Source organism: Mus caroli, unplaced genomic scaffold (assembly GCF_978045245.1).
Source record: "Mus caroli unplaced genomic scaffold, Mus_caroli_1 scaffold_16, whole genome shotgun sequence".
Taxonomy (NCBI): domain Eukaryota; kingdom Metazoa; phylum Chordata; class Mammalia; order Rodentia; family Muridae; genus Mus; species Mus caroli.
Window position 1 is genome coordinate 81,212,083 of NW_028227271.1, and position 24,751 is coordinate 81,236,833.

A 24,751-nucleotide genomic window follows, 5' to 3' on the forward strand; every position below is an offset into this window, starting at 1 on the left:
TGACTGGTAATGGGCTGTTGGAAACTTTAACTTAAAATGTCAAAATAAGAAAGGGTTTATAACATATTACCGGAAAACAAGTGAAAATGTTTTCATTCTATCACAGTGCCTCTGAGGTTCCTTAAATTTATAAGCTCCCCAAAATAATTTTTCATACTATGAGCATTGGTAAATAAGATTTAATCAAACGATTTTAGTACTAAGATCTCCTTTTTCAGAGAGAATTACACAGTTGTCCATCATTATGCAAATCTGTTCAACTCCTGTATTACTCTAGGTATATATGAGGTTAAATTTAAAAACCACTAAATTTGAGTGAAGAATAAAGTTATTTTAATAAGATAACTAAACAGTTGACTAGAGATAGGTTCCATGGGAAACAGCTCTTAATGAACAAGAAAAAGGCCAGAGTTCTCTGTACCTATGTTAAAGCTGGGCATGGCTTCATATACAGATGTAACTCTGACACTTTGGGATATAGGGCAGAGGCAAGAGGAATTCAAGGTTATCCTGAATTCCAGTGAGCTCCAAATTCAATAAGAAATGTATCCAATAGTTTGCCTTGTAAATAAACATATTGAGGACATCTTTTGAGTATCATTAAATTTGTGTTCAGCTTGCCTTGGGTTAATGTATTCATATTTTTGTTATATGTTGTTTGAATTTCTACAAAGAAGTGTGTGCATATGGCAGCGATCCTTTATCACACATAAAAACACTATATTTGGGTTTAATTTGAGTCCACAAATTGTGTTAATATGATCCACAAAATGCAGAACAGAGTTTTTTGTTTTATTCGCCTATTATTTTTTATGAGCAGTTCAACTTTATCAAAGCATTCTATGAGTTTTCTACAAAGGTAAAGGGAACATCAAAAATTCACTATATATTGAAATCCAAACCACTAGTTCAGCTCAACCTTTTATCAGTAGTGAGAGGTTAGCTTGAGTTATTTGTTCCTTCTTCAATTTAGAATTAAAAGATGTATTCATACATAGGAAACATTTAGATGCACCATTACCCAATTCAGTTACAACAAAATTTAGCCAGATAGCCAGACCACTAGTTGCATATGTTAAGAGTCTGTAATTCTAAAAGATAATTTTCAGCCTGGAAGTACTTGTGGAAAGTGTATAAAACAAGTATTAAGAGAATGTTTTGCTTTAAATCAGATGGTTAGAAAAATGATCAGACTAAAATGAACTAGTTGCAGGAACCCTGAGGTTCCTCTTCAAATATTTCCTTCTATTCTCAGCTTAGCCTTTGCTTTCTGTCAGAAACATCTTTCAATACAAACATTTTAAATTAAAAACACAATCCCTGAAGCTCTCCCTCAGGCTCTGGAGACACAACCGCAGGAGCCCAATGGTGGAGGACTCATTGCTTCTTTTCCTAGTGGAGTCAAACTTCAGACTTATTGTCAAGGCAGGCGTTTGGACCTCAAACAAGACAACCAAGTCAAAAAGCACTACTTGCAAGAGATGCATCAGTTTGAGCTTTAAGGAAATAAAAGCAAATTGTATATGACCCCATAGAATAATATTCTGGCTACTGAGCTGTAAATATACAAAATGAATATTGCTTTTGGGCCACATTTTTTATTTTGTTTGGGGAATGTCAAACACCACCATGTAAACTCCTGTGCTTACAAACATGATCCATCAATGGTGCTGCTACTTTAGAAGCTGGACAAAAGCTTTGCTTGACTATGTGAGTGACTAACGTCCAGCCTGGAAGAATGATATGAAAATGATCCTAACTAAATCAGGTCTACTTCCTGATTGTGAACATAGTGCGGTCATCTCCCTTCCTGTCATGATGCCATGGTCTCCTTTCCATAATGGACTGTATCCCTTAAACTTTGAGCCAAAGAAACTGATCTTTAAGTTTCCTATAGGCTACTTGATCACAGTGAAAGTAATGAACTCAGTCACTTTTCTATAAGATGACAGCAAACTAACATTTAAGAAAAGTTATCAGAAGAAAGAAACAAGGAAAAATGGAAGTGACATAACTGGAAATTTTTTGTTCAATTAGTGAGTGGTTCTTCAGGTCTACCTGGTAAATCATAAAGTACAAGCTATCTATCAAGTGAAATGTAATACAAGCCTCGTATTGCTCATATCATATCATCCCCAAGTTTATGTCCCTAGGGTTCCTATCTGAATATGATTGCCTGAACTCTGGCAGGTGTCCAGAATGAAGCTCCCCGGATGCTCCAGCAGATCTAAATCAAGGTCCCGACAAACAGGGCAATAAAGTCACCGCAGCTGCAGCATACTGTTGCTGGGCAACAAGAAACACACAAATAGGCTCTGTGCTTTTAAGATTGGAGGAGAAATATGAAGACAATAAGAGGAACAAGGTAGTAGTTACATCACCCATCATAAGGTATACAATGAATTTAAAAATTATAAGCAAAGTAAATTGTCTTTTTTAATAACTGAAAACATTTCAGTGTCCCATAGAACCTACAGTTGGTAAACAGTATACTGATAATTCCTTACATTGTATATAGTAGATTAATAACCTCTATTTCTATAACATAATCTAATAACTAGATACCTTAATAATTTAAGAAGCATTCTTATGATAATGGCAACATCATTTAAGTACTGTTTAATATTCTCCTGCTTTTTTATTCCTCAGCTACGCTATTCTCACTTACCTCTGATTCAAAAACAGATACTACTCTATACAGTGGTGACTATTCATTTTGACTATGGTTTACCATATTACTGAATATGTCATATTTTAGTGTTAGTTGTCAAATGACTAGACAGTTTACAAAAGTATAAAAATAATTTGGACTATTATAAAAATGTAGCTTCTTAGATATTGGAAATTTAAAAAAAAAAACCAGAAATTAAAAAGACTGAGAGGGATAAGAGTTCAGGGTTGCCCCGATTCTGCTCCTATAGAGGACAATCTCCAGAGGCTCATGTGCTGCAAGCTTGGTCCCCAGCGCAATGATGCTGAGACATGAGGGGACTTTCAGGAATAGAGGTCTACTGAGATGACACTAAGTCACTGGGGTAGTCACTGTCTTAAAGAAACTAAAGTGGCTCTTGTGGGACCAGAGTTACTTTCCTGGAGACTTGATGTTTAAAAATATGCTCATTCCTCTGTCCCTCAAGCTCTCCACCACTGTACTGCCACTTATTTGATATGCTCAGCAGAGCCATCATATGGGAGACACAAATGATTTTGTGTATTCTGCCTTGTGAGGTCATTTTGGCTTTTTACTTATTACTCAGGTTCATGCATGAATGTGACAATGGAAATGGATTAAGATGGTCATCAGCACTATCTAGATGATGCCTTGCAATAATGAACAAAGGAAAAGAGTTCTAAATTTGAACTGATAAAATGTATAAGTGCTATAATATATTTTCAAACATTTTACTCCATCAAAACTTATTAAATATGTCTAAATATAATAATATGCACTTAGTATATGCATATAAATACAACCATATGGCCATCACTAGACCATGATACATGTATGTAATCTAAATAAAGGTTACATAACCTCTCTGTTCTACAGCCAAGATAATCTCATGTTATCTATGATTTAGTTTCTATTATATGCCATTGTGAAATTTAATATGATAATTAATATTTCAACATGAAATTTGCATGTAAAATAACTTTGGTTATAAAATAGATAACTTGAGCATTCTAAAACTATGGAATTCACTTGGTATAGAGTTATAAATTACACAATATATTCTTTTATTCATGCTTCTACATTTTGTATTTTCTTGTCTTGCACATTTCCTGGGATAGTAATTCTCAGCTGGTAAATGTGAATGACTTAAAATTTCTAAGAATATTTAGCAATATCTGGAAACATCAAGTTTTTATATAGTGTGAGGGATGCTACTGATACCAGGGATTAGTGGCCAGAAAGGATGCTAACAAATCCTACTGTGAGGAGTACATCTTCAAATGATCAAGACTTGTAACTGCACTGACCTCAAATATGATAACAGGGGAAACTGCAGTGTGTAAATTACACAAATGGGAAGAAGCATTATATGAGAGCATTTTACAAAAACAATTTATGTTTGTACGTGTCTTAAACAATCTATGAGGCAACAGATGTGGATGCCTGATACTGGCAAAACTTTATGGCTGAGAAGGCATTAGCCCTTACAGTGAGTGTCCTACTAGTGTGAAGAGAAATTCACATGGATCCAAAGGTAAATACGGTATTTGTATCTTTATGTCTAGCTAAAGGGTACACAGACTTCATCAGAGAAGCTTTCTTTGATGTCAGGGTTGGTGAACCCAGAGATGCATGGCTTCTCTGGGTACAAAGGATAAGTAATGGTTACACTGTCCCTGGGTAGGGAGATGAGGATAAGGGCTGTTAAACAGTGACCTTGTAGGCATAACAGTATTGCATGGATCTGGTTCCTTTGTTCTTCGTTGTAAGGTGAATGCATACATTCTCAGTATCCAAAATCCGACCCTGATTTTTCTCAATGTGACTTCACTATTCATGCCTGTTCATTGTCTTTCAAAATTATTAGAATGTATTACCAATAAATGTAATATTTTATAACATTCTAAGTTGAAAACTAATATTTTGTGATTTCATTTAGAATTTTATAATAATTCAAAAATTTCTCCTATCTCAGTGTATATATATATATATATGTGTGTGTGTGTGTGTGTGTGTATTAGTGTTATATAGTGATAAAATTAATTTTTTCAAAACCATATGACTGCACTAGTATTAGATACAAAATGTTTCTCTCTTTTTGTGTCCCTGGGCTAAGTTTATCTTTTAACAATAAAAAACTCTATCTTCCAAATATTTGGTAAGTCAATAGGATATAATAGTAATAAATGAATCCAGTTTAATGAGTCATAAAGTTGATTTCCATAAACTTGGTGCTCCACCCTCTCCTCTTTTTTATTACTCCCATTGTGCTTCTGGAATTTTCCTAAAGGAATTGTCTTACAAATACCATGTATTCAGTTTTTAATTTTGTTTTTAAAATAGGAAAATAAGACCTAAAGATATACCTAACTTAGAAAGTTTTCCATGCATTTCTTAATAATCATGTTATTTTAGACAAACAGTGCCATTCTATATTTGAATTTTTATCCCCCATAAAACAAGAATAATCATCGTGTTGACACTGTGATAACATTTATGACAAATACACAGTATTATTGTAAACATAGGAGATTGCTGACACTTAGCAAGTGTTTAACAAGTGTTCCTTGTAGTTGTCTGTTTGATCATTCTCACTGTTGCTATGGTGACCTATCCTCACAGACTCTGGCAAATGTTTGCCCAATTTGTCATGAAGAATTCTAGATATTTTGCAGAGCAGAAAGACTACATCCAAAAGAGCAAATCTCATTAATATATTAATTAGAACTTCCATGGGTACAAATAATTTTGATCACAAGCATGATTCGAATATGGGAAATATGCTGTTAGCTGCATTCAAGCAGAAAGAAAATTTTTTGTCATAGCAAATTATTTGAAATCATAATTAATCTGTGGGTAAGAGAAAGGAAAAATGATGTTAGAGGTTCATGTTTTAACAATAAACCAAGATTCTTAAAAGTGAGCAGCACCTCTGCTTCTAATCAGAACTGCAAGTCATTCCACATATTCCTTTGGATTCAGGGTTAGATTCAATGCTTTAACTAATATCTCCCCATAGAAACTTGAAAATATTTATTTTATATGGCCAGGAGATAGTGCAGTCTGTAAAGTGCCTGATGTGAAAGCACAATAGCCTGAGTTCTATCTTTAGAATCCACATGAATTTACCAGAAAGGCACATGTTTTTCACATCAATCCTGGAGACGCAGAAACCAATCCTAGAGAAGCAGAAACAGGCAAATCCCTGGGACTTTCTGGAGAGCAACATGTGGTGTAATTGGCAAGCACTGGGCTAGTGAGAGGCCTGAACTCAAGTTAACATTTCAATGGTACTTCAGTAGCACTGAGAGAAAGCTTTCCAGTGGTTAGATAACAGGCAGAGTGTGTCAAGATGGAAGAAGGATGACATTTGTTTATAGTGAAGGCTGCCCTTCTGTGAAGTGCCAAGTACTGAGAAAGCTTGCAATGAACTCTTTGGCTCACTGAGCAGAGAGAGATCTTGATACTCAGGACTACAGCACAATTCTCTAGCTGTTCAGCATTCGATTTAATTCCCTGGAATCTCTCACAGTGCAATTGACAAACTTTCCTTTCTAAAAATAATCAAAATTTTAGGTTTTGAGAGCCACATAGCATAGCTCCCAATGATTTAAATTTTTCTATTTAATGTTTAAATTATCACAGACATTTTTGATGTGAATGATTGAATGTCTCTCAATAAACCATTATCTGCAAAGTCTACAAGGACAGAAGGAAGCTGTTTCTCTGTCTGTTGTTTGATGCTCCCTTGGTACAGTATATTAGCATTTTATTTCTGCAATCATAGTTGACAGTTTGTCTTCCATTTTTCCTTAGTTTTTTTTTTTCATTAAATTGTTTATTTACTTAACACCTTGATTGCCTCCTCCATCTGTCCTCTTCTCCCAGTCCCACCCTCACATCCCACTCCTCCTACTTTCCCTCTCCTTCTCCTCAGAGATGGGAGACACCCTCATGGTTAACAGCCAGTACTGGCACATTAATTCTCCAGAGGACTAGGTGCATCCTCTCCCATTGAGGCCAAACAAGGCAGCCCAGCTTGGGAAAGATATCCAAAGGCAAGCAAAGAGAAACAGCCCACTGTCCAATTGTTTTGGGACCCACATAAAGACCAAGCTGCACATCTGCTATGTGTAAGTAGGTACTAGGTCTAGCCCATGCATGTCCTTTGGTTGCTGATTCAGTTTATGTGGCCCCATGGGCTCAGGGTAGTTGACTCTGTAAATCTTGTGGTGTCCTTGACCCCTCTAGCTCCCTACATCCTTGCTTTCACTGTTCACAATAGTCCCAGGCTCTGTTTAATGTTTGGCTGTGGGTCTCTGCATCTGATTCTATCAGCTGTGCTAGGTTCTTGTCTGCAAGCATAGGAGAATATCATTAATAGCATCTTGGGTTGAATCTATTCTATAGGATATGTCTCAAGTTGGCCAGACATTGGCTGATCATTTCTTCAGGCTTTCCCCTACATCTTCCTATGTCTTCCATTGTTACATATAATATAAAACAAAAGTTACACACATTGACACACACACTAATTTTTGCATCAACCTCCATATAATCAGAGTACAATGTAAATTGTTTGTTATGATGATTACAAATGCACACATTCACACACACACATACACATACATACATTTGTCACTATAATGAACTTCTGCTTATAAAAAATTAATAAAATATAATTTCTAGTATTAGGCATCTGCCCTCCAATAAGTTACTATCATAAAAAATATCCTTGCCTGGTACCATCTAGTATGGAGACAGCATTTAACTGTCTTAATTATTTTGCTACTTTCAAAAATTAAAGTTTTATCCCACAACCACATTCCTGTCTGACAACTTCAGAATATAAGCTGTTCCTTATTCTATCAATACTTCAAACTTGCAGAAATATCTTGAAAATATTTTCATTTCTTGAATTTGAATTCACAGCCTTAACTATGATACTTCCACATTACTTTTTGGCCTTTATTTAGAATGCCCAGGATCTTTTCTTGTACTCGAAAGCACTAATTTGCACCTAAGACTCTGCTCACATATATGTACATCTGTCTGTTTTGGGGTTCATCATTATTGTTATCTTATGCTATTAATTTATTGATTTGCCTCAGGTCTCTGTTTTCATTCAATCCTTTTCAGTTTATCCCTTTCCCTATTAGCCATCAAAGTTCTGATTTTATATTTAGGTCTTTGAACGTTACCAATATTTTCACAACCTCAATTGAACAATGTTTCCCTAAAAATTAGAATTTCCATGAAAGTTATAAATCATGTACCTCTTCATCTGAAATGGGAAAATAGCATTTTTCTCTCTATGTACATTGTATTCTTTGTTCTTGGGGATATACCTTGCTTCCATGGCATGTCTAAAGAATATGATTTCTACAGTTTGCTTATTCCTTAAGAACTTGTTATATTTTCTCATACCAGGATGACAACCAAGCCTAATTAGTGACCATTTTTTATTTCAGGACATAGGTGGATTTTTGTTGTAATTTATTTTGAATAGAAACATAATAACCCTACTTCCCAAGTCTCTCTGCTGTATTCCCTAAACAGCTCCAGTTTACTTTTATTACTGTTTGTTGAAAACTGCCTTGGACTGATGTCGATTTTGTCTGTTTCATTGCCTCTAGAGTTATCTCCATATGACTCTTGTGGTTTTATTTTTGCTCTTATCCTCTATCAGACACTGGAAGGCTATCAGCAGATTTCTTACAAATGATGGTGTATAAAAGCATGTCATGTTTGTAAAATAAAGGGGACTTAGGCAATGTGATGTTGGCCTATGGGCCTTTGGCAAGGAATGGGAAATTATTTTCAAGTTTTTGCTCACAGACTCTTATCCATTTTTTCTTTAAGTGTCCTTAGAGACTAATAAGCATGAATATATTCTAAGCATCTGCCAAGAATTGCTAACGGTAGTCCCTGAATTCTGGTGCAGAGGGAAAAGGTTGGGAGCTTATTTTCTCTCTAGAGACTCTGGCTGAGAGCATCTTACTCTTGATTTCTACCCTTTCTCCATCAGCTAAAGAGCTACCTGGCTCTCAGGAGACCTAGAATGGGCTGCAATCCTAAAAGAAGTTCTCTTCTTTCAGTCAGGAAACCTTATGTGAACAGTCACAGGCAGACATGATCAGTGACTGCAATATGCTAATTCAGAATAAAGCTGTCATGTATATATTTAAATGAAATGCAAAAACTAACACTCCAAAAACCCTCTCCAGAAAAACAAATAGAATCTCACAAAGACAGCAAAAAAAATAATGTGACCATTTAATTTCATTTTAATTACTTTCAGGAAATTGATCTCTTCAATAAAAATAGAGCAAAATAGATGAGCCACAAAAATCAGTGAGTAAAGGAAGTGTCCCACAAATACAAAGAAACTGGAGAACTGAATGAGTTTTCAGTTACGGGACAGCCATGCATTGAGGTGAATCTTATGTAATTCCTTGTTTATTTCCTAAAACTGAGAGTCTGGAATGTGTACTTTATGCTGACTGCACATTTAAAATAATTCCAAAGTGAGGAACATGATTTTGAAATCATGTATTTTGATATTTTGAAATAAACATGTAAATGTTAGACTATGAATAATTTATTGGGTAATGAGAAGTAATGTCTAATATTAATGTTATTATAATTAAGAAGGATATATTATGACTATAAAAGATGTAGCAAGAAGTACAAATGCATTTTGTCTTCAAGGCAGTTCCTGTTGAATGTGTAGGAATCCATAGTATTTAATACCATGAAAAATTTTGCATATTCAAGAATAATGCAAATAAATAAGAATTGCAGATGATAACTAGTTATGGTTTTAGCTTGAGATATTAAAACTATTTCTATACATCCATATTAAGAATTTTTTCAATATATAATGTATGGTTCAATAATAGATGTTCTTACTGCAATAAAAATATTATAACATTTTAGAACTTTAGAATTTGAAAAGATACATTAAAGTAATGCTTTAAAAGATATATTTAATACTAATAGTGGGAATGGAATTTTTCACTATAAAAATAAGTGTCCTTACCCATATCTGACATTTCAGGCACAGTAACGATGTATGGTCCATCTGTGAACTTTGGGGCATTGTCATTAATATCTTGCACTTTGATGATGAACTCAGACTCAGGTTCAAGAGGCTTGTTTGTCCGTCTGTCAATAGCCTGGGCATGGAGCACATAGTGAGTCTTCTGTTCTCTGTCCAGGCTTTTGGTTGAGTGGATGTCGCCTGTGGTGTCATCAATGATAAATATAGTCCCGGCCCCTTCTCCAGTCAGGATGTACTTCACAGAACCATCACCTTTGTCGGAGTTGGAGTGCAGCTAGAAAATACACATAGAGGAACTCAGTATGAGTATATTCTGATGGCATTGTAACCTGAATATTATCAAGGGATGAAGAATTTCAGGTTTTTTTAGGTCATGCTATAGCAACCATTTCATTTCCTTTTGTTTTCTCTAATTGGCATTAAGTGAACATTGCATCTTGAATTTTCTGAGATTCAATAGTCTTTTAAAGAAATAGATAAACCATATGTTTGTATGGGCTTTTATTTTTAATATACTTAATAATCACCTCTGTCTTCTGAATCAATATTACACTATGTAATGTGAAGAAATCAATATGACACTATGTAATATGAAAGAATCGATAATATTCTATGTAATAAAGGGAAAAGGATGTTTCTACTCATCACTATTGCTTTCCATGCCTGGGGAATAATATTGTTATAAGGAAATTCTTATAAAAATTAACCAACATTGTTTTTTACAGTAGATCGTGTAAAAGTGAGTAGGAGAAACAGAATTTAAAATTACTTTTCAATTTTTCAAATGAACAAAGATTTATCACTTAGATAATAATTTCATAATTTGTAGAATATGCAGTGTAGTGTTTCAAATAAAATTTTCAAGATAGAAATGAAAGATTTTGTTTTAATTTTTCTTAAGTGTTTTGAAAATATTATGACAAATTATAGTAGTGCAGTAGTTAGTAATATAAGGTAAAGTGGATGAGGGAGGGAGTGGGGGCGAGAGGGGAACCTGATCTGGTATTGGGTGAGGGAAAAGGACTAAAGACTGAGGGCTAGCAGAAAGAATGGAGACAGGCAAATTCAGGAAACAGGAGGTTGGGGGAACCCTCCAGAATGCAGCAGAGACCTTGATGGTGAGAAACTCTCAGGACTCAAAGGGAGGGACCTTAGATGAAATGCCCAACAGTAGTGAGAGGGAACTTATAGAGCTCACCTCCAGCAGGAAGACAGGACATCAAATGAGGGAGGGGGGGCATCCCATCCCAGAGTCACAACTCTGTTCCTGTCTGAAAGAATTATAGGGATGGAAATGGAGAGGAACCTGAGGGAAAACGATCCAGCAACAGGCCCAAAGTGGGATCCAGATCAAGGAGAGGTCCCATGGCCGGACACTATTATTGAGGCTATGGAGTGCTCACAAAAAGGGTCCTAGCATGACAGCACTCTGGAAGACTCAACAAGCAGCTGAAAGAGAAATAACCAGTACCCCCAGACCTATTAGGAGAGTAGACCACCAACCAAAGAGTACACATGGTGGAACTCATGGCTCCAGCTGCATATGTAGCAGAGGATGGACTAGTTGGTCATCAATGGGAGGAGCGGTCCTTGGTCCTGTGAAGGTTCTATACCCCAGGCAATGCCACGGCCAGGGAGCGGGGCTGGCTGGGTGGGTGGGCAGGGGGAGGATAGGAAATAGGGGATTTTCATAGGGGAAACCAGGAAAGGGGATAACATTTGAAATGTAAATAAAGAAAATATCTAATCTTAAAAAAAAGTGTCAGATGCAGATATTTGCACCCAAGCAATGAACAGAAGTTGCTGACCCCTGTTGTTGAATTAGGGGAGGCTTGAGAAGCTGAGGAGAAGAGCGATCTTGTAGGAGGACACCAGTGTCAATTAATCTGGACCTCTGAGATCTCTCAAACACTGAACCACCAAACAGACAGCATGCACCAGCTAGTAGGAGGCCACCCCAACACGTGTACAGCAGAGAACTGCTGGTTCTGTGTTCATTCAGAGATGGTCTACCCAATCATCAAGAGTCTATAGCTCTCAGGGAGCTTAGAGGTCAGGTGGGGTGGGGAGAAGGTATGGATGTGGAACAGTTGGAGGTTGGACTGGGTGGTGGGGAATAAAATATGTAGTGTAAAAGATAAATAAATTAACTAATTAAAAAAGAAAAATCTAAATAATATAAGTTAATAAATAGAAATGAATACATTTTATTTCCTAAAAGAACAAATATATAATTTCTATTTAGAAATAATTCAGAAAACATAAATATTGTAAGAAATAGGACTTTAAAATTAAAATAAACAAATCTGAAACGCATGTGTAGAGAATAAACTGGCTTTTAGTCATTTAAATCTAAATGAATTGTTTTAAATTGCATAGGATAAAGCACGCATACTTCATAATTAAGATCCTAATTTATTTCTAACACCACAAAGAAGATAAATAGCTGAATGATTTACAGCTAAGAAAAGACACGTATGTTTGTGAAAACAAAACTGTACATCTTTGAAGAATTGTAGTCCCTAGAGGCCAGAGTTGATCGCTCTATATAGAAACTTTTCGATGCAGAATCTCAAGTATTCATCTTTTGCTTATGTCTGACCTTGGGAACAGCAAAACATCTAACCTTATTTGCATAGCACTTTACTGTTTTTATTTCCACAGTAAAGTACAATCATGAAGGTTAGGTTTAAAGTATCTGACATCTTATAAAACACTTGAAAAATAAATTACAGAAAAGAATGGTAAGATGTAAGGAAATTTTTTACTGGGCAAATGATAACAATCAGTATGTATTTATTGTTATATGATTCACAATTTTTATTTTCTTTTTCATAAACATAAGGCATGAAACATACATATTACTCATTGCAAGCACTTGGAGTCAATAAACAAGATCATTTCCAAAAGTTTTATTTTGATGTCTCCAAAACTTGAAGGATTAAGGGGGGGGGGGCATCCAAGTGGTGATTGGGGCATGGGGAAGAGGTAAGGGATGAGGAGCAATAGGAGGGTGGATGGGATGGGGGGAGAATACAATATGGAGTGTAAAAAAAAATAATTAATTAATTTTAAAAAAACCTGAAGGATTAACAACTCTGGAACACACAGTTTTCAAGGATTACCACTGCCATTAATCATCAAATATTAGTTACATCAAATATTATTCCAGAACAGAGCTTCAGAGTGAGGTGCGTGGAACCATTCATTGTCTGCATGTATGGAAGTGTACTTATTTGTTTCTGCCTGTGTCTTGAGAAACCATTTCATTATCATAGAAGGTTTAAAATTTGTGAAGTAGACAGTAAAAATCATTGACATAACAAGCCCTTTAATCATTCCTCATCTCTCTCTAACACATAACAAAGAGTCAAAGTTATGAAAGGATTGACAGGGTGAAGCAAAAATGACAGTTATGATTTTGGTTTTTCAGACATGAATCTGGTACAAAACCCATGATATTTTATAATTAGTAAACCACTCATCATGTATGTCTCAAAAGTTGTGATTAATTTGAGCCTAGTTTATTACTGATAATTTAGAAATATTTATAAAATTGTATAACATTACTACTAGTTACATCAAAATATTACAAAATATATTGAGATTTTTACATCAGATATTAATAATAGTTAGCCTGAGCATTTACATAATGGAGGTGATTATTTTATAATGAAGACAAATCTTTTAGCAAACTTGATTGGATCTTGAAACCATCATTTCCATATAGCGATTATGGAAAGTATTCCATTAGCATTTAGTTCATTGATTAATAATTTATATAATTTTGAGGATAACTGTGTCTGAAGGAGCAAAGTGATCCACACATGATTTCCTTTCCTCGATTCATCCTTTCTCAGTTATTATTTAGATTGTCAAATCCACTCTGCACTAAAATTTGAGCCTAAGACAACTACACTCATTGTTCTGTAGATTTTTGTTTATTGAGCAAATTTTAAGTACCATGAGGGATGAAAACATGTATATTTGGTTTTAGAAACAAAAGATAACAAAATGAGGAATGCATAAGAGTATTAAAGCAGAGAATAGAAAGAATGCACACACAGAGTGGGGGTTGATTTGAATTATGAGACATAAAACACAGGGAGCTTTGTAAACTCTAATGAAAATAGAATAATTTTACTTTGTTTTTGGTTCTCCATCAGCTGTTATTTAAAAAGAATTAACAGTAGAGCATGAAAATTATAAATATTCAATATATAGCTAGACCACTGACTAATTACCTACTAAGACATTATTCATTTACATGAAAAATTTAAAACTAAACTAGAATATTTGGAAAGTATAGATAATTAGTTCTACTTATTCTGACATACTTTTTTCTTAATGTATGTCTTGACTCCTTAGTCACTGGACTTTTGCTGGACATGCAGCAAAATTAAAACTATGCCTTAAGAATATTGTAGTGAATCTGATATCCATTGTGTACTCAGTTTGGTCATGTTTAAGCCTTTAAGAGAAAACCAATGTAAGCATCTTTGCTGTCCTTGGAATCCCCATGCAATTATATTTCACAACTTAAGCTACAAGCCTAATTTTTATGTCTATGAATTCTGCCTAAACTTGACCTTGAATGACTGGTATGCCTTGACCCAGAATTGTCACTTTCTCTGTCTGTCTGCCTGTCTGCCTGTCTGTCTGTCTCTGTGTGTATGTGTGTGTGTTTCTGTCTCTCTGTCTGTCAGTGTGTGTGTGTGTGTGTGTGTGTGTGTGTGCGCGAGCACGCGAGTACACGAGTGCGTGTATGTATGTGTGTAATGGTAATTGTCTTAGTCAGGGTTTCTATTCCTGCACAAACATCATGACCAAGAAGCAAGTTGGGGAGGAAAGGGTTTATTCAGCTTACACTTCCATACTGCTGTTCATCACCAAGGAAGTCAGGACTGGAACTCAAACAGGTCAGAAAGCAGGAGCTGATGCAGAGGCCATGGAGGGATGTTTTTTACTGGCTTCCTTCCCCTGGCTTGCTCAGCCTGCTCTCTTATAGAACCAAGACTGCCAGCCCAGAAATGGTTCCACCCACAGGGGGCCTTGATCACTAATTGAGAAAATGCCTTACAGTTGGATCTTGTGGAGGCATTTCCCCAACTGAAGCTCCTTTCTCTGTGATAACTCCAGCTTGTGTCAAGTTGACACAAAATTAGCCAGTACAGTAATCATTTGCTAAAAACTTCAAATATGTTAAAAGCAACCTTAATAAAACACTTATGCCAAAAATGTCTGTAGTACATGAAAATAATATCTGTGTGTAGCTTTAAGTGTTACTGTGGGTTAGTTGAATTTTGGAAAGTAACCTTTTTCTTTGTGTTATGCTGCTGAAGGTTTCTGTAAAAAATTCATTCATTTCTTTCACAAGTCATGTATACATGTTATTAAATGAATATAGAGTAAACACAGGTTTACACACAGCCAACATAAACAGACAGATCAGATGTACATGATAGATGGGTCACACACAGGGTATTTTATACGAAATACAGACATGGAAATCTTTTTTTTTTTTTTTTTTTTGTTTTTCGAGACAGGGCTTCTCTGTATAGCCCTGGCTGTCCTGGAACTCACTTTGTAGACCAGGCTGGCCTCGAACTCAGAAATCCGCCTGCCTCTGCCTCCCGAGTGCTGGGATTAAAGGCGTGTGCCACCACGCCCGGCTTGACAAATGGAAATCTTAAGTTGAAAAGTGGAGAATTCAAATTTGGGTCCATTGTTGGTCCAGTTAATCCAAGAGAATATCTCTGACTTACTCTTTAATATGAAACTGATACGTTTTGGTGCTCTCTTTAATATTTCTTTACTGCATTAACCAATCCATCTGTTAAAAAATTGTTAACAGGGTAATATAAAATGCAGAAGGGGGAATAAATGTTTAGTTTTCTAAAATGTTGTGAAGGAGGTTATATTGTCATTCTTGTGTGCTACCAGACACAAACTCCTTGTGTGTATGGTGATTACCTAATAAAGCAATTCTAACAAGTTTCACTTCAGCAGACAAAAAGGAAGGAACGATAAAGAAAAAACCAGAAATGTAGCCACTCAAGAAAGTAACATGAACAATTTTCTGCATTGCATTCATAAAATGTCTTTTGGCTGGTGTTAAATAGAAACATATGGCACTTCCAAAGCTTACGTGACACACATGAATTCACTCCATAAAACTATTTATGCTCCCTAGACCACATTAGGATCATGACCTAAAAATTTATAGCTTTCACTCCAATGCACAATTGCTAGCCAAGATAATATGTGATTCCTTACAGATGAATAATTTTAAAAGGTTAAGGACACGGTGGCAAAGTCATTAATTTTGAAAGTTACTTTGAGTTAGGACTTCAAGCTCTATTACAAAGGTGGGTCACAAAGTTAAAAATGTAATATAGTATCGACACAATATTTGCGTAATTGAAATGCTCATCTTTATATTTCAGTGGAAGAAGGAAATAAGTGTCGATATGCAATGTTAGCAACCTCTCATCAAACCAACACTGATTTTTCATAAAAATATTGATGAAGCAATGTGATATTAGCCTAATTTCAAGTTGGGGATCTTGATGTACAATAGTAGAAGCCTCATTTCTCGATAATTTGAAGTGGTAGTCGTATCATCACTGCGACTTTGGAATGTCAGTCTAGTCATGCAGGGTTAGTACAAAAGACCAAATGAAAACTTAAGAAAATTTCAATACTTCCTTCTGTTTTGGAAGCATATGAAGCCTCACACAAGAATCAAGGAGAGGTCTCTTGAAACTAACAACAACAATAACAACAATAAACTATGAATTTTTTTCCTGATACTATAAAAATGATAGAAAGTCTGCCCAACTTTTTCTTTAAAGAAAAAAAAAAAACTCTGTAAGAACTATCTAGAACTTACTGTCAATTAAATTTATTTAGAAATGCTTTTTCATGCTTTTACATGATTGATTTTAGAGAATTTGCTGTAGCACCAGGAAGATTCCTACTCAGAATTCTGAAGAGGCACACCAAGGAATTCCATCTCAGCACATTACAGAGAGGCAATAATGCTTAACAAGTGTTCATTTAAGGAGGGAAGTTCACACAATAAAGGGATCATTTTTAGAAATCCTAGTGAAAAATTACTAAACTAAGATGCTCTCTTGATCAGAAAAGCTCGGGGAAAGGGAGGGACCCAAGGCTATCAGAGCCTCATATAGATGTCAGTTCACAATTGGAATTGCATGAAATAGGGAGGCTTATAAAGGATCGTAGTGGTTTCAAACTAAGAGATGTTAAGGAGATTGAAGTGACAGCAAAGGTAATTGCAGAAGCCAATAGGAGGACATTTGATAAAAAATAACATCTATCAAAGTATGACTAAAGGGCAGAAGTAAGACATGATGCAATCATGTATATTTTTTAAAATAAAGGAATCTGTGTTGTAAATTGAAAGCGGGGTGAAGCAAAACATAAAGGTTGACCATGATTACTGAAAAAAAAAGAATGAACTTACAATTATTCAGTTGACAGATGAAGTAAGATGCAGACATCCTGAGGGATTCTGAGACAATTTTTGGAATATGTTACTTGAGATATCACCATGTGAAGTCTTAGAAGAAATACAAGAACTTCTTTTCTGGAGTTCACAATAAAGATTTGATTCATTTTGTTTTATAAACACAAAAGATATCAGCACAAATGTAATAACTACAGAAATAAAGTTAGATGACGCTATTGATGAACTAAGAATAAAGGATAAAAAATGGAGTGAGTTCTGAAGTTTGTGCTGCAATGTTTGAACAATGTTCCTGATCCCACCTGCTTACTTAATGATGCATAAGTGTCTGATCCTTTTGGAGCCATTCTTCCTGAGTTCTTTGCTTAATTCCTTGCCTTTCTGATCAAATTTCCTAGGTATTTCTACTCAGTGCTTATTAATTCACTCTTCCTGGATTTCTAAGTTTTTAAAACACGGTTCTCTCTCTCTCTCGCTCGCTAACATAATTCCTGTTTTTTCTACTTCTATTCATAGTCATAGACCTGACCTGAATTAAAACATCTCATATAATTAACAATAATGGCAACTCAATATAACTAAGGAAAGAACCAAATATAACTTTATTATATACCAGGCAACATACCAAGGTAAATTCAAAAGAATTCTGTGTCTTCATGAGTTTTCACTGTTAGAGAACATGGGGCAACAGATCCATATTTGGAATTTGTTACCCAGGGAATCATAATGTAAAGATTTCTTTCCTTTTGGAAAAGTTTTTCAGATGGTAGAAGAGTCCAAATGCCCAGCCCTACTTCTCTTCCTTAAAAAGCTTTAAGGTATTGAATTTTATTTTTAAATGTCTCACCACAGCCTTCTCTCTGTTTTTTCCACAGTCTTTTCTTAAACATTCATCTTTTGGTATAATTTATTTCACATAAATTGATGTATCATCACCAAGAATATCACCAGTAGTTGTTGGATAACATATATTTTAAAGGGGGTGGGTAATCTGCAAACCAGATTAAGATAATCAATACAAAGACACAAAATTGGAGATTCACACAACATAACTATTTGCCACAATGATAATGTGGGATATGGGAATTGCAGATATGGGGAAAACCCGTGCACCAAAGGAAAAGAAGGACGTCTTCAGGTTCCTTCAGTAAGTCTTCCTGTCATGCAGAAATTATTCAACTCGTGTTGGGTTCCCATGAGTCTGCATGCTGATATTAAAACTCTACAAAACTCGCTATTGTGTGCTTTCCTTAGTTAGTTCTGGAAGAGCGAGATGAAGCATTGTAGGAGCCAGAGAGTTCAAGGAACCCACAAGAGAGCCCACAGGACCAAATGACCTGGCCTAATAAGAGCTGACAGGACCTGAACAAATAAGCAAGGAGCCTGAATGGATCTGACCTATGCCCTCCGCATCTATGCTATGGTTGTTTAGCTTGCTCTTCTTGGGGAAATCCTAACAGTGGTCTTGGGGGCTGTACCTGACTGTTTTGCCTGCTTTTGAGACCCTTTTCCTCCTACTGGGTTGCCTCATCCAGCCTTAGTATGAGGGAGGTGCTTAGTTTTATTGCAACTTGATATGCCATGCTTGGTTGATATAGTTGGGATGCCTTCCCTTTAAGGAAAAGGAGGAGGAGTGGGTGAGAGGAGATTGGGAGAGAGACAGGAAAGGGAGGAGGAAAGGGTAAAAAGGTTGTAATGCAATATATGAGAGATGATAAATAAAATAAAATAAAATAAAATAAAATAAAATAAAATAAAATAAAATAAAATAAAATAAAATAAAAAGTCCAAGTTGTTCAGTTTGAATCTTAACTTGATTCTGTTTTACTTCCTTTTAGTTTTTTCTGTTCTCTCTCTCTCTCTCTCTCTCTCTGTGTGTGTGTGTGTGTGTGTGTATGTGTGTGTATTTGTGTTTGACTCAGAGTAACATTAAATAATGAGAGCTTTCTGATTATCTGCCTTATTAAATGGGATTAATGTTTTGCGCTTTGATTTGGATTTGTCTCTCATATTTTCTACTTATTATTTCTTCAATTATTTTCTGGTTCTCCCTTCTTTAGAAAAACCAGCTAGATGGTCCATCCTTTTGTCTCAACTCCAAACTTTGTCTCTGTAACTCCTTCCATGGGTGTTTTGTTCCCAATTCTAAGAAGGGGCAAAGTGTCCACACTTTGGTCTTCGTTCTTCTTGAGTTTCATGCGTTTAGCAAATTGTATCTTATATCTTGGGTATTCTAAGTTTCTGGGCTTATATCCACTTATCAGTGAGTACATATTGTGTGAGTTCTTTTGTGATTGTGTTACCTCACTCAGGATGATGCCCTCTAGGTCCATCCCTTTGTCTAGGAATTTCATAAATTCATTCTTTTAAATAGCTGAGTAGTACTCCATTGTGTAAATGTACCACATTTTCTGTATCCATTCCTCTGTTGAGGGACATCTGGGTTCTTTCCAGCTTCTGGCTATTATAAATAAGGCTGCTATGAACATAGTGGAGCATGTGTCCTTCTTACAGGTTGGAATATCTTCTGGATATATGCCCAGGAGAGGTATTGGAGGATCCTCCGGTAGTACTATGTCCAATTTTCTGATATCCAAAGTGGTTGTACAAGCTTGCAATCCCACCAAAAATGGAGGAGTGTTCCTCTTTCTCCACATCCTCACCAACATCTGCTGTCACCTAAATTTTTGATCTTAGCTGTTCTGACTGGTGTGAGGTGGAATCTCAGGGTTGTTTTGATTTGCATTTCCCTGATGATTCAGGATGTTGAACATTTTTTCAGGTGCTTCTCAGCCATTCGGTATTCCTCAGGTGAGAATTCTTTGTTAAGCTCTGAGCACCATTTTTAATGGGGTTATTTGATTTTTCTGGAGTCCACCTTCTTGAGTTCTTTATATATATTGGATATTAGTCCCCTATCTGATTTAGGATAGGTAAACATCCTTTCCCAATTTGTTGGTGGCCTTTTTGTCTTATTGACTGTGTCTTTTACCTTGCAGAAGCTTTGCAATTTTATGAGGTCCCATTTGTCGATTCTCAATCTTACAGCACAAGCCATTGTTGTTCTATTCAGGAATTTTTCCCCTGTACCCATATCTTCGAGGTTTTTCCCTACTTTCTCCTCTATAAGTTTCAGTGTCTCTGGTTTTATGTGGTACTCCTTAATCCACTTTGATTTGTCCTTAGTACAAGGAGATAGGAATAGATCAATTTGCATTCTTCTACATGATAACCACCAGTTGTGGCAGCATCATTTGTTGAAAATGCTGTCTTTTTTGAACTGGATGGTTTTTGTTCCCTTGTCAAAGATCAAGTGACCATAGGTGTGTGGGTTCATTTCTGGGTCTTCAATTCTATTCCATTGGTCTACTTGACTGTTGCTATACCAGTACCCTGCATTTTTTATCACAATTGCTCTGTAGTACAGTTTTAGGTCAGTCATGGTGATACATGGAAGTTCTTTTATCCTTGAGAATAATTTTTGCTATCCTAGGTTTTTTGTTACTCCAGATGAATTTGCAGATTGCCCTCTCTAATTCGTTGAAGAATTGAGTTGGAATTTTGATGGGGATTGCATTGAATCTGTAGATTGCTTTTGGCAAAATAGCCATTTTTTACTAGATTGATCCTGCCAATCCATGAGCATGGGAGATCTTTCCATCTTCTGAGATCTTCTACCATATCCGGGGATCCATCCCATAATCAGCTTCCAAACGCTGATACCTTTGCATACACTAGCAAGATTTTGCTGAAAGAACCCAGATATAGCTGTCTCTTGTGAAACTATGCTGAGGCCTAGCAAACACAGAAGTGGATGCTCACAGTCAGCTATTGAGTGGACCACAGGGCCCCCAATGGAGGAGCTAGAGAAATTACCCAAGGAGCTAAAGGGATCTGTAATCCTATAGGTGGAACAACAATATGAACTACCTAGTAACCCCGCCCCCCCCCCCGGAGCTCGTGTCTCTAGCTGCATATGAATCAGAAGATGGCCTAGTCTGTCATCAGTGGAAAGAGAGGCCCATTGGTCGTGTAAACTTTATATGCCTCAGTACAGGGGAATGCCATGACCATGAAGTGGGAATGGGTGGGTGGGGGAGCATGTGGGGGACTTTTGGGATAGCATTGGAAATGTAAATGAAATAAATACCCAATAAAAAAAAAGAAAAACCAGCTAATATAATCCTTCTCTGACCCATTGCCTTTGAGCTCCTTCATTCCTCTGACTTGTCCTCTCAGACTATTCAGTGGCCCCTAGGGTGTTACATTAGCTCCGTTTTGTTCTTCCTGTGTCAAGACATTCACCCAAACCTCAGTGAGCTTTCAAAAACTAAACCTGATTATTTTCCAGATAAAATACATAAAATGTCTGCAGGGCTACAAGTATATAACACCTCATGTTTTCTTATCTCTGCTTATGTTCTCATTTTTTCATGTTTTCTTATCTCTGCTTATGTTCTCATTTTTGGATGGTCATCATTCATTCTAAATTAAAATAAGAGCAGAATAAGCTCTTTTCTAAATTGGTAATAATTTAACACTATTAATTTAAAATCATGTTTTCTGTTTGCCTGCCTGGATTTAAGAGATTTCCTTTCAATTTAAGTTAATTTTGAGTAGGTCAATTGCAGTAGCTATTATGAGTTATTTGACAAGATCTCCAGTCAACTGGGGGAAAAGACACTGCATAGTAGACCACATGCTGGTCCATGAAGGTTTCATAGAAGCCCATGATAGCATACCAATCACAACTGTATGCATCTTACATTATCATCTGTACTTTGGCCCATCTTGCCATGGTTATTTTACTTTCATGGATGGCAGAACCAAAATTCCATTCAGATTTTTTACAGCATGAATAAGTTTGATGGCCAATAAGTACTATTTTAAAGTAAAGTATGATTCGATTTTTCATAAATAATTATATTACCACTATTAGCTATTCATATAAAAAAGAACAAAAACAAAAAACAAACAAACAAAAAAACCAAAAAGTGTAGTTCTGTTGTTCAAGAGATCCCTGAAATATTACAGCTCATTGATATTGCTCATGGTGCTCTGCCCACACCATGAAGTAGGAGACTATTGCTGAGCACACAGTATACTTTGTAAACAAATCTCAGGGTTTGCTGAAGTAAAACTGATATCACTAAATACCCCTTTCCTTATGGTACCAGTTTGGAAAAAGAACTTCCCTAACACTACATCCAAAAGACGCATAAAAGTTTCCAAAAGAGGGGAGAAACCAACTGGCCTGTGACGCTTATGAACCATATCAGTAACCAGCAAGCCATAACCACCCTAAAGGTACAGTAGTGTGATGCACAGGTAGTAGCCAACATTCCTCTACTTGGATATAGCAGATCTTGAAGGAACAAATCATACATGATCTAGAAACTAGTCAACTATTTCTTGGCACGTCAACAATAGCACAGTCACAGACCTTGGAGCAGAATCTACAAAGCTGTACTTTAGTATAATCACCTAATGTCCAACCATATTTTAAATAGTTGTGCTTATGCCCTTAAATATGTATACTTCTCACTTCTCTTCAGGAAAATTTCACTTTGCAACAGACTGAGAACATTACAGTATACCACAATCAATTAAAGTGCACTAGTATAGCTGGGTTTCAGGAAGAACTATTTCCAACTTTTGAGAAACCACCAAATTGATTTCCAGAGTGATTATACATGTTCGCAATCCCACTAGCAATGGAGAAGTGATCCCCTTTCTTCACATCCTCACCAGCATGTGCTGTCACTTAAGTATTTGATCTTAGCCATTCTGATTGGTGTGAAGTGGAATCTCAGGGTCACTTCGATTTTCATTTCCCTAAAGATGTTGAGCACTTCTTTAAGTAATTATTGCCCATTAGAAATTCCTCTGTTGACTATCTCTGCTTAGCCCTGTACCCCAGTTTTCAATTGATTTATTTGGTTTGTTGGAATCTAACGTCTTTAGTTTTTTATATACATTTGGATATTAGCCCTGTGTTGGATGTGGGGTTAATGAAGATCTATCTTAAACAGTAGGCTGTAGATGATCCTACCCAGACAGAGACAGTGCACTAGAGTTGCAGGACACCTGGGGGGCGGGGGGGGGATGATCTACCTTCTCAGAGGAGAAGGGGTTGAGGATGGAGCAAGGGTCTTCATGAGGGCGAGACCTGGAAGAATGGCAATGTTTGATGTAAATAAATAAATAAATAAATAAATAAATAAATAAATAAATAAAACAAAACAAAATAAAAATGCAGAATTGTGTAAACCATTCCCAGTGGATGTATCTAAAAATCATTTCTACCTCTAATATTCAGGTAACATTGTGGAAGAGCAGAGGAAAGATTATAATAGTCAGAGGATCAGGGGGGTTGCTGAGAGATTGGGTCTCCCAGTAATGTCAGAATCTATACCTGTGAAGTCTCATCAACACAACAGCCTAAATATGATCTTGATAAGGGCAACAATAGAACTGCCAAACTAGACAGGAGAATTTGAAAAGGCTACTCTATTCTGTACACATAAACAAAAATCTAAGGTGATTGAGAGATGATAAGAATAAGTTAGTCATCTCTGAGTAAGAGTGTGCCTACTGATTGTCCAATACCAAAGGGTCAGTCCTAAAAAGGTATATACAACTACTATTATATAAAATGAAAAGGATGAATTTAGGGACATGTGTGTGTGTGTGTGTGTGTGTGTGTGTGTGTGCATGCAACAGTAGTTGATAAAAAAAAGAGGCTATGAGTTTGAAAATGGGCAAAAAAGTATATGAGAGTTTTTAGAAAGTGAAAAGAAAGTTAATTAATTATATAATTTCAAAGTGAATAAAAGCACCAAAACCAGATAACATTATTGACAATGCATAACCAAACTCTCAACTATACTTGCTAAGTGAGTGTTGGTCATTTCTATAGAGATATTACTGATGAGAAAGGCAATTGATTGATAGATGATTGATGATAGATAATATCCAAATATACAGTTAGTTAATTGATCCGTACTTTTGACACAGACATGGTACAGGAAGTTTTCTCCATACATTTAATACATAATGACAAAGATAGCGATAAAGAGTACTTTGCATAGTGTTCATTTATAGAATTCAGTATCTCTCTTATTTAAAGGAAATTGTGTGTCTATAATAGAGTTATCATGCCTAAGTATACTACAAAAAGTCCAAAAGTTATCAGAAAGGACTTTTAATATTATTTAAGTAATATAGTACAATAAAATTATATTATTCAAATTTAGTTTAAAAGTGTAATCAGCACCATAATATTGAGAAAATACCTATAAATATATAAAATAATTAATATAGTTCCATTAAAGAAAATATTTGATATAAAACAGAGCATTCATGGATGATAAGAAAACAGTATAATGGATGTATATCTGAATTATATCATATGTACATATATATGTATGTATATATCTATATGTGAGACTGATATGAAACTAGAAGTAACTGTTTATAAGAGATATGGGCATGCACCATATTAGAGTTTGATATTGAAATAATT

At 35.8% G+C, this 24,751-nt stretch overlaps 1 protein-coding gene across 3 annotated transcripts in view; it reads right to left on the reverse strand.

Annotated features, from left to right (window-relative positions):
• Cdh18 (cadherin 18) overlaps nucleotides 1–24,751 on the reverse strand; it is a 917,427-nt gene that overhangs the window by 216,242 nt on the left and 676,434 nt on the right. For all 3 annotated transcript variants that reach the window (XM_029470124.2, XM_085831363.1, XM_021183199.3), the window contains one exon: nucleotides 9,714–10,008. In XM_029470124.2, coding sequence (XP_029325984.1) covers nucleotides 9,714–10,008 — 295 coding nt within the window. The remainder of the gene's footprint in view (nucleotides 1–9,713; nucleotides 10,009–24,751) is intronic.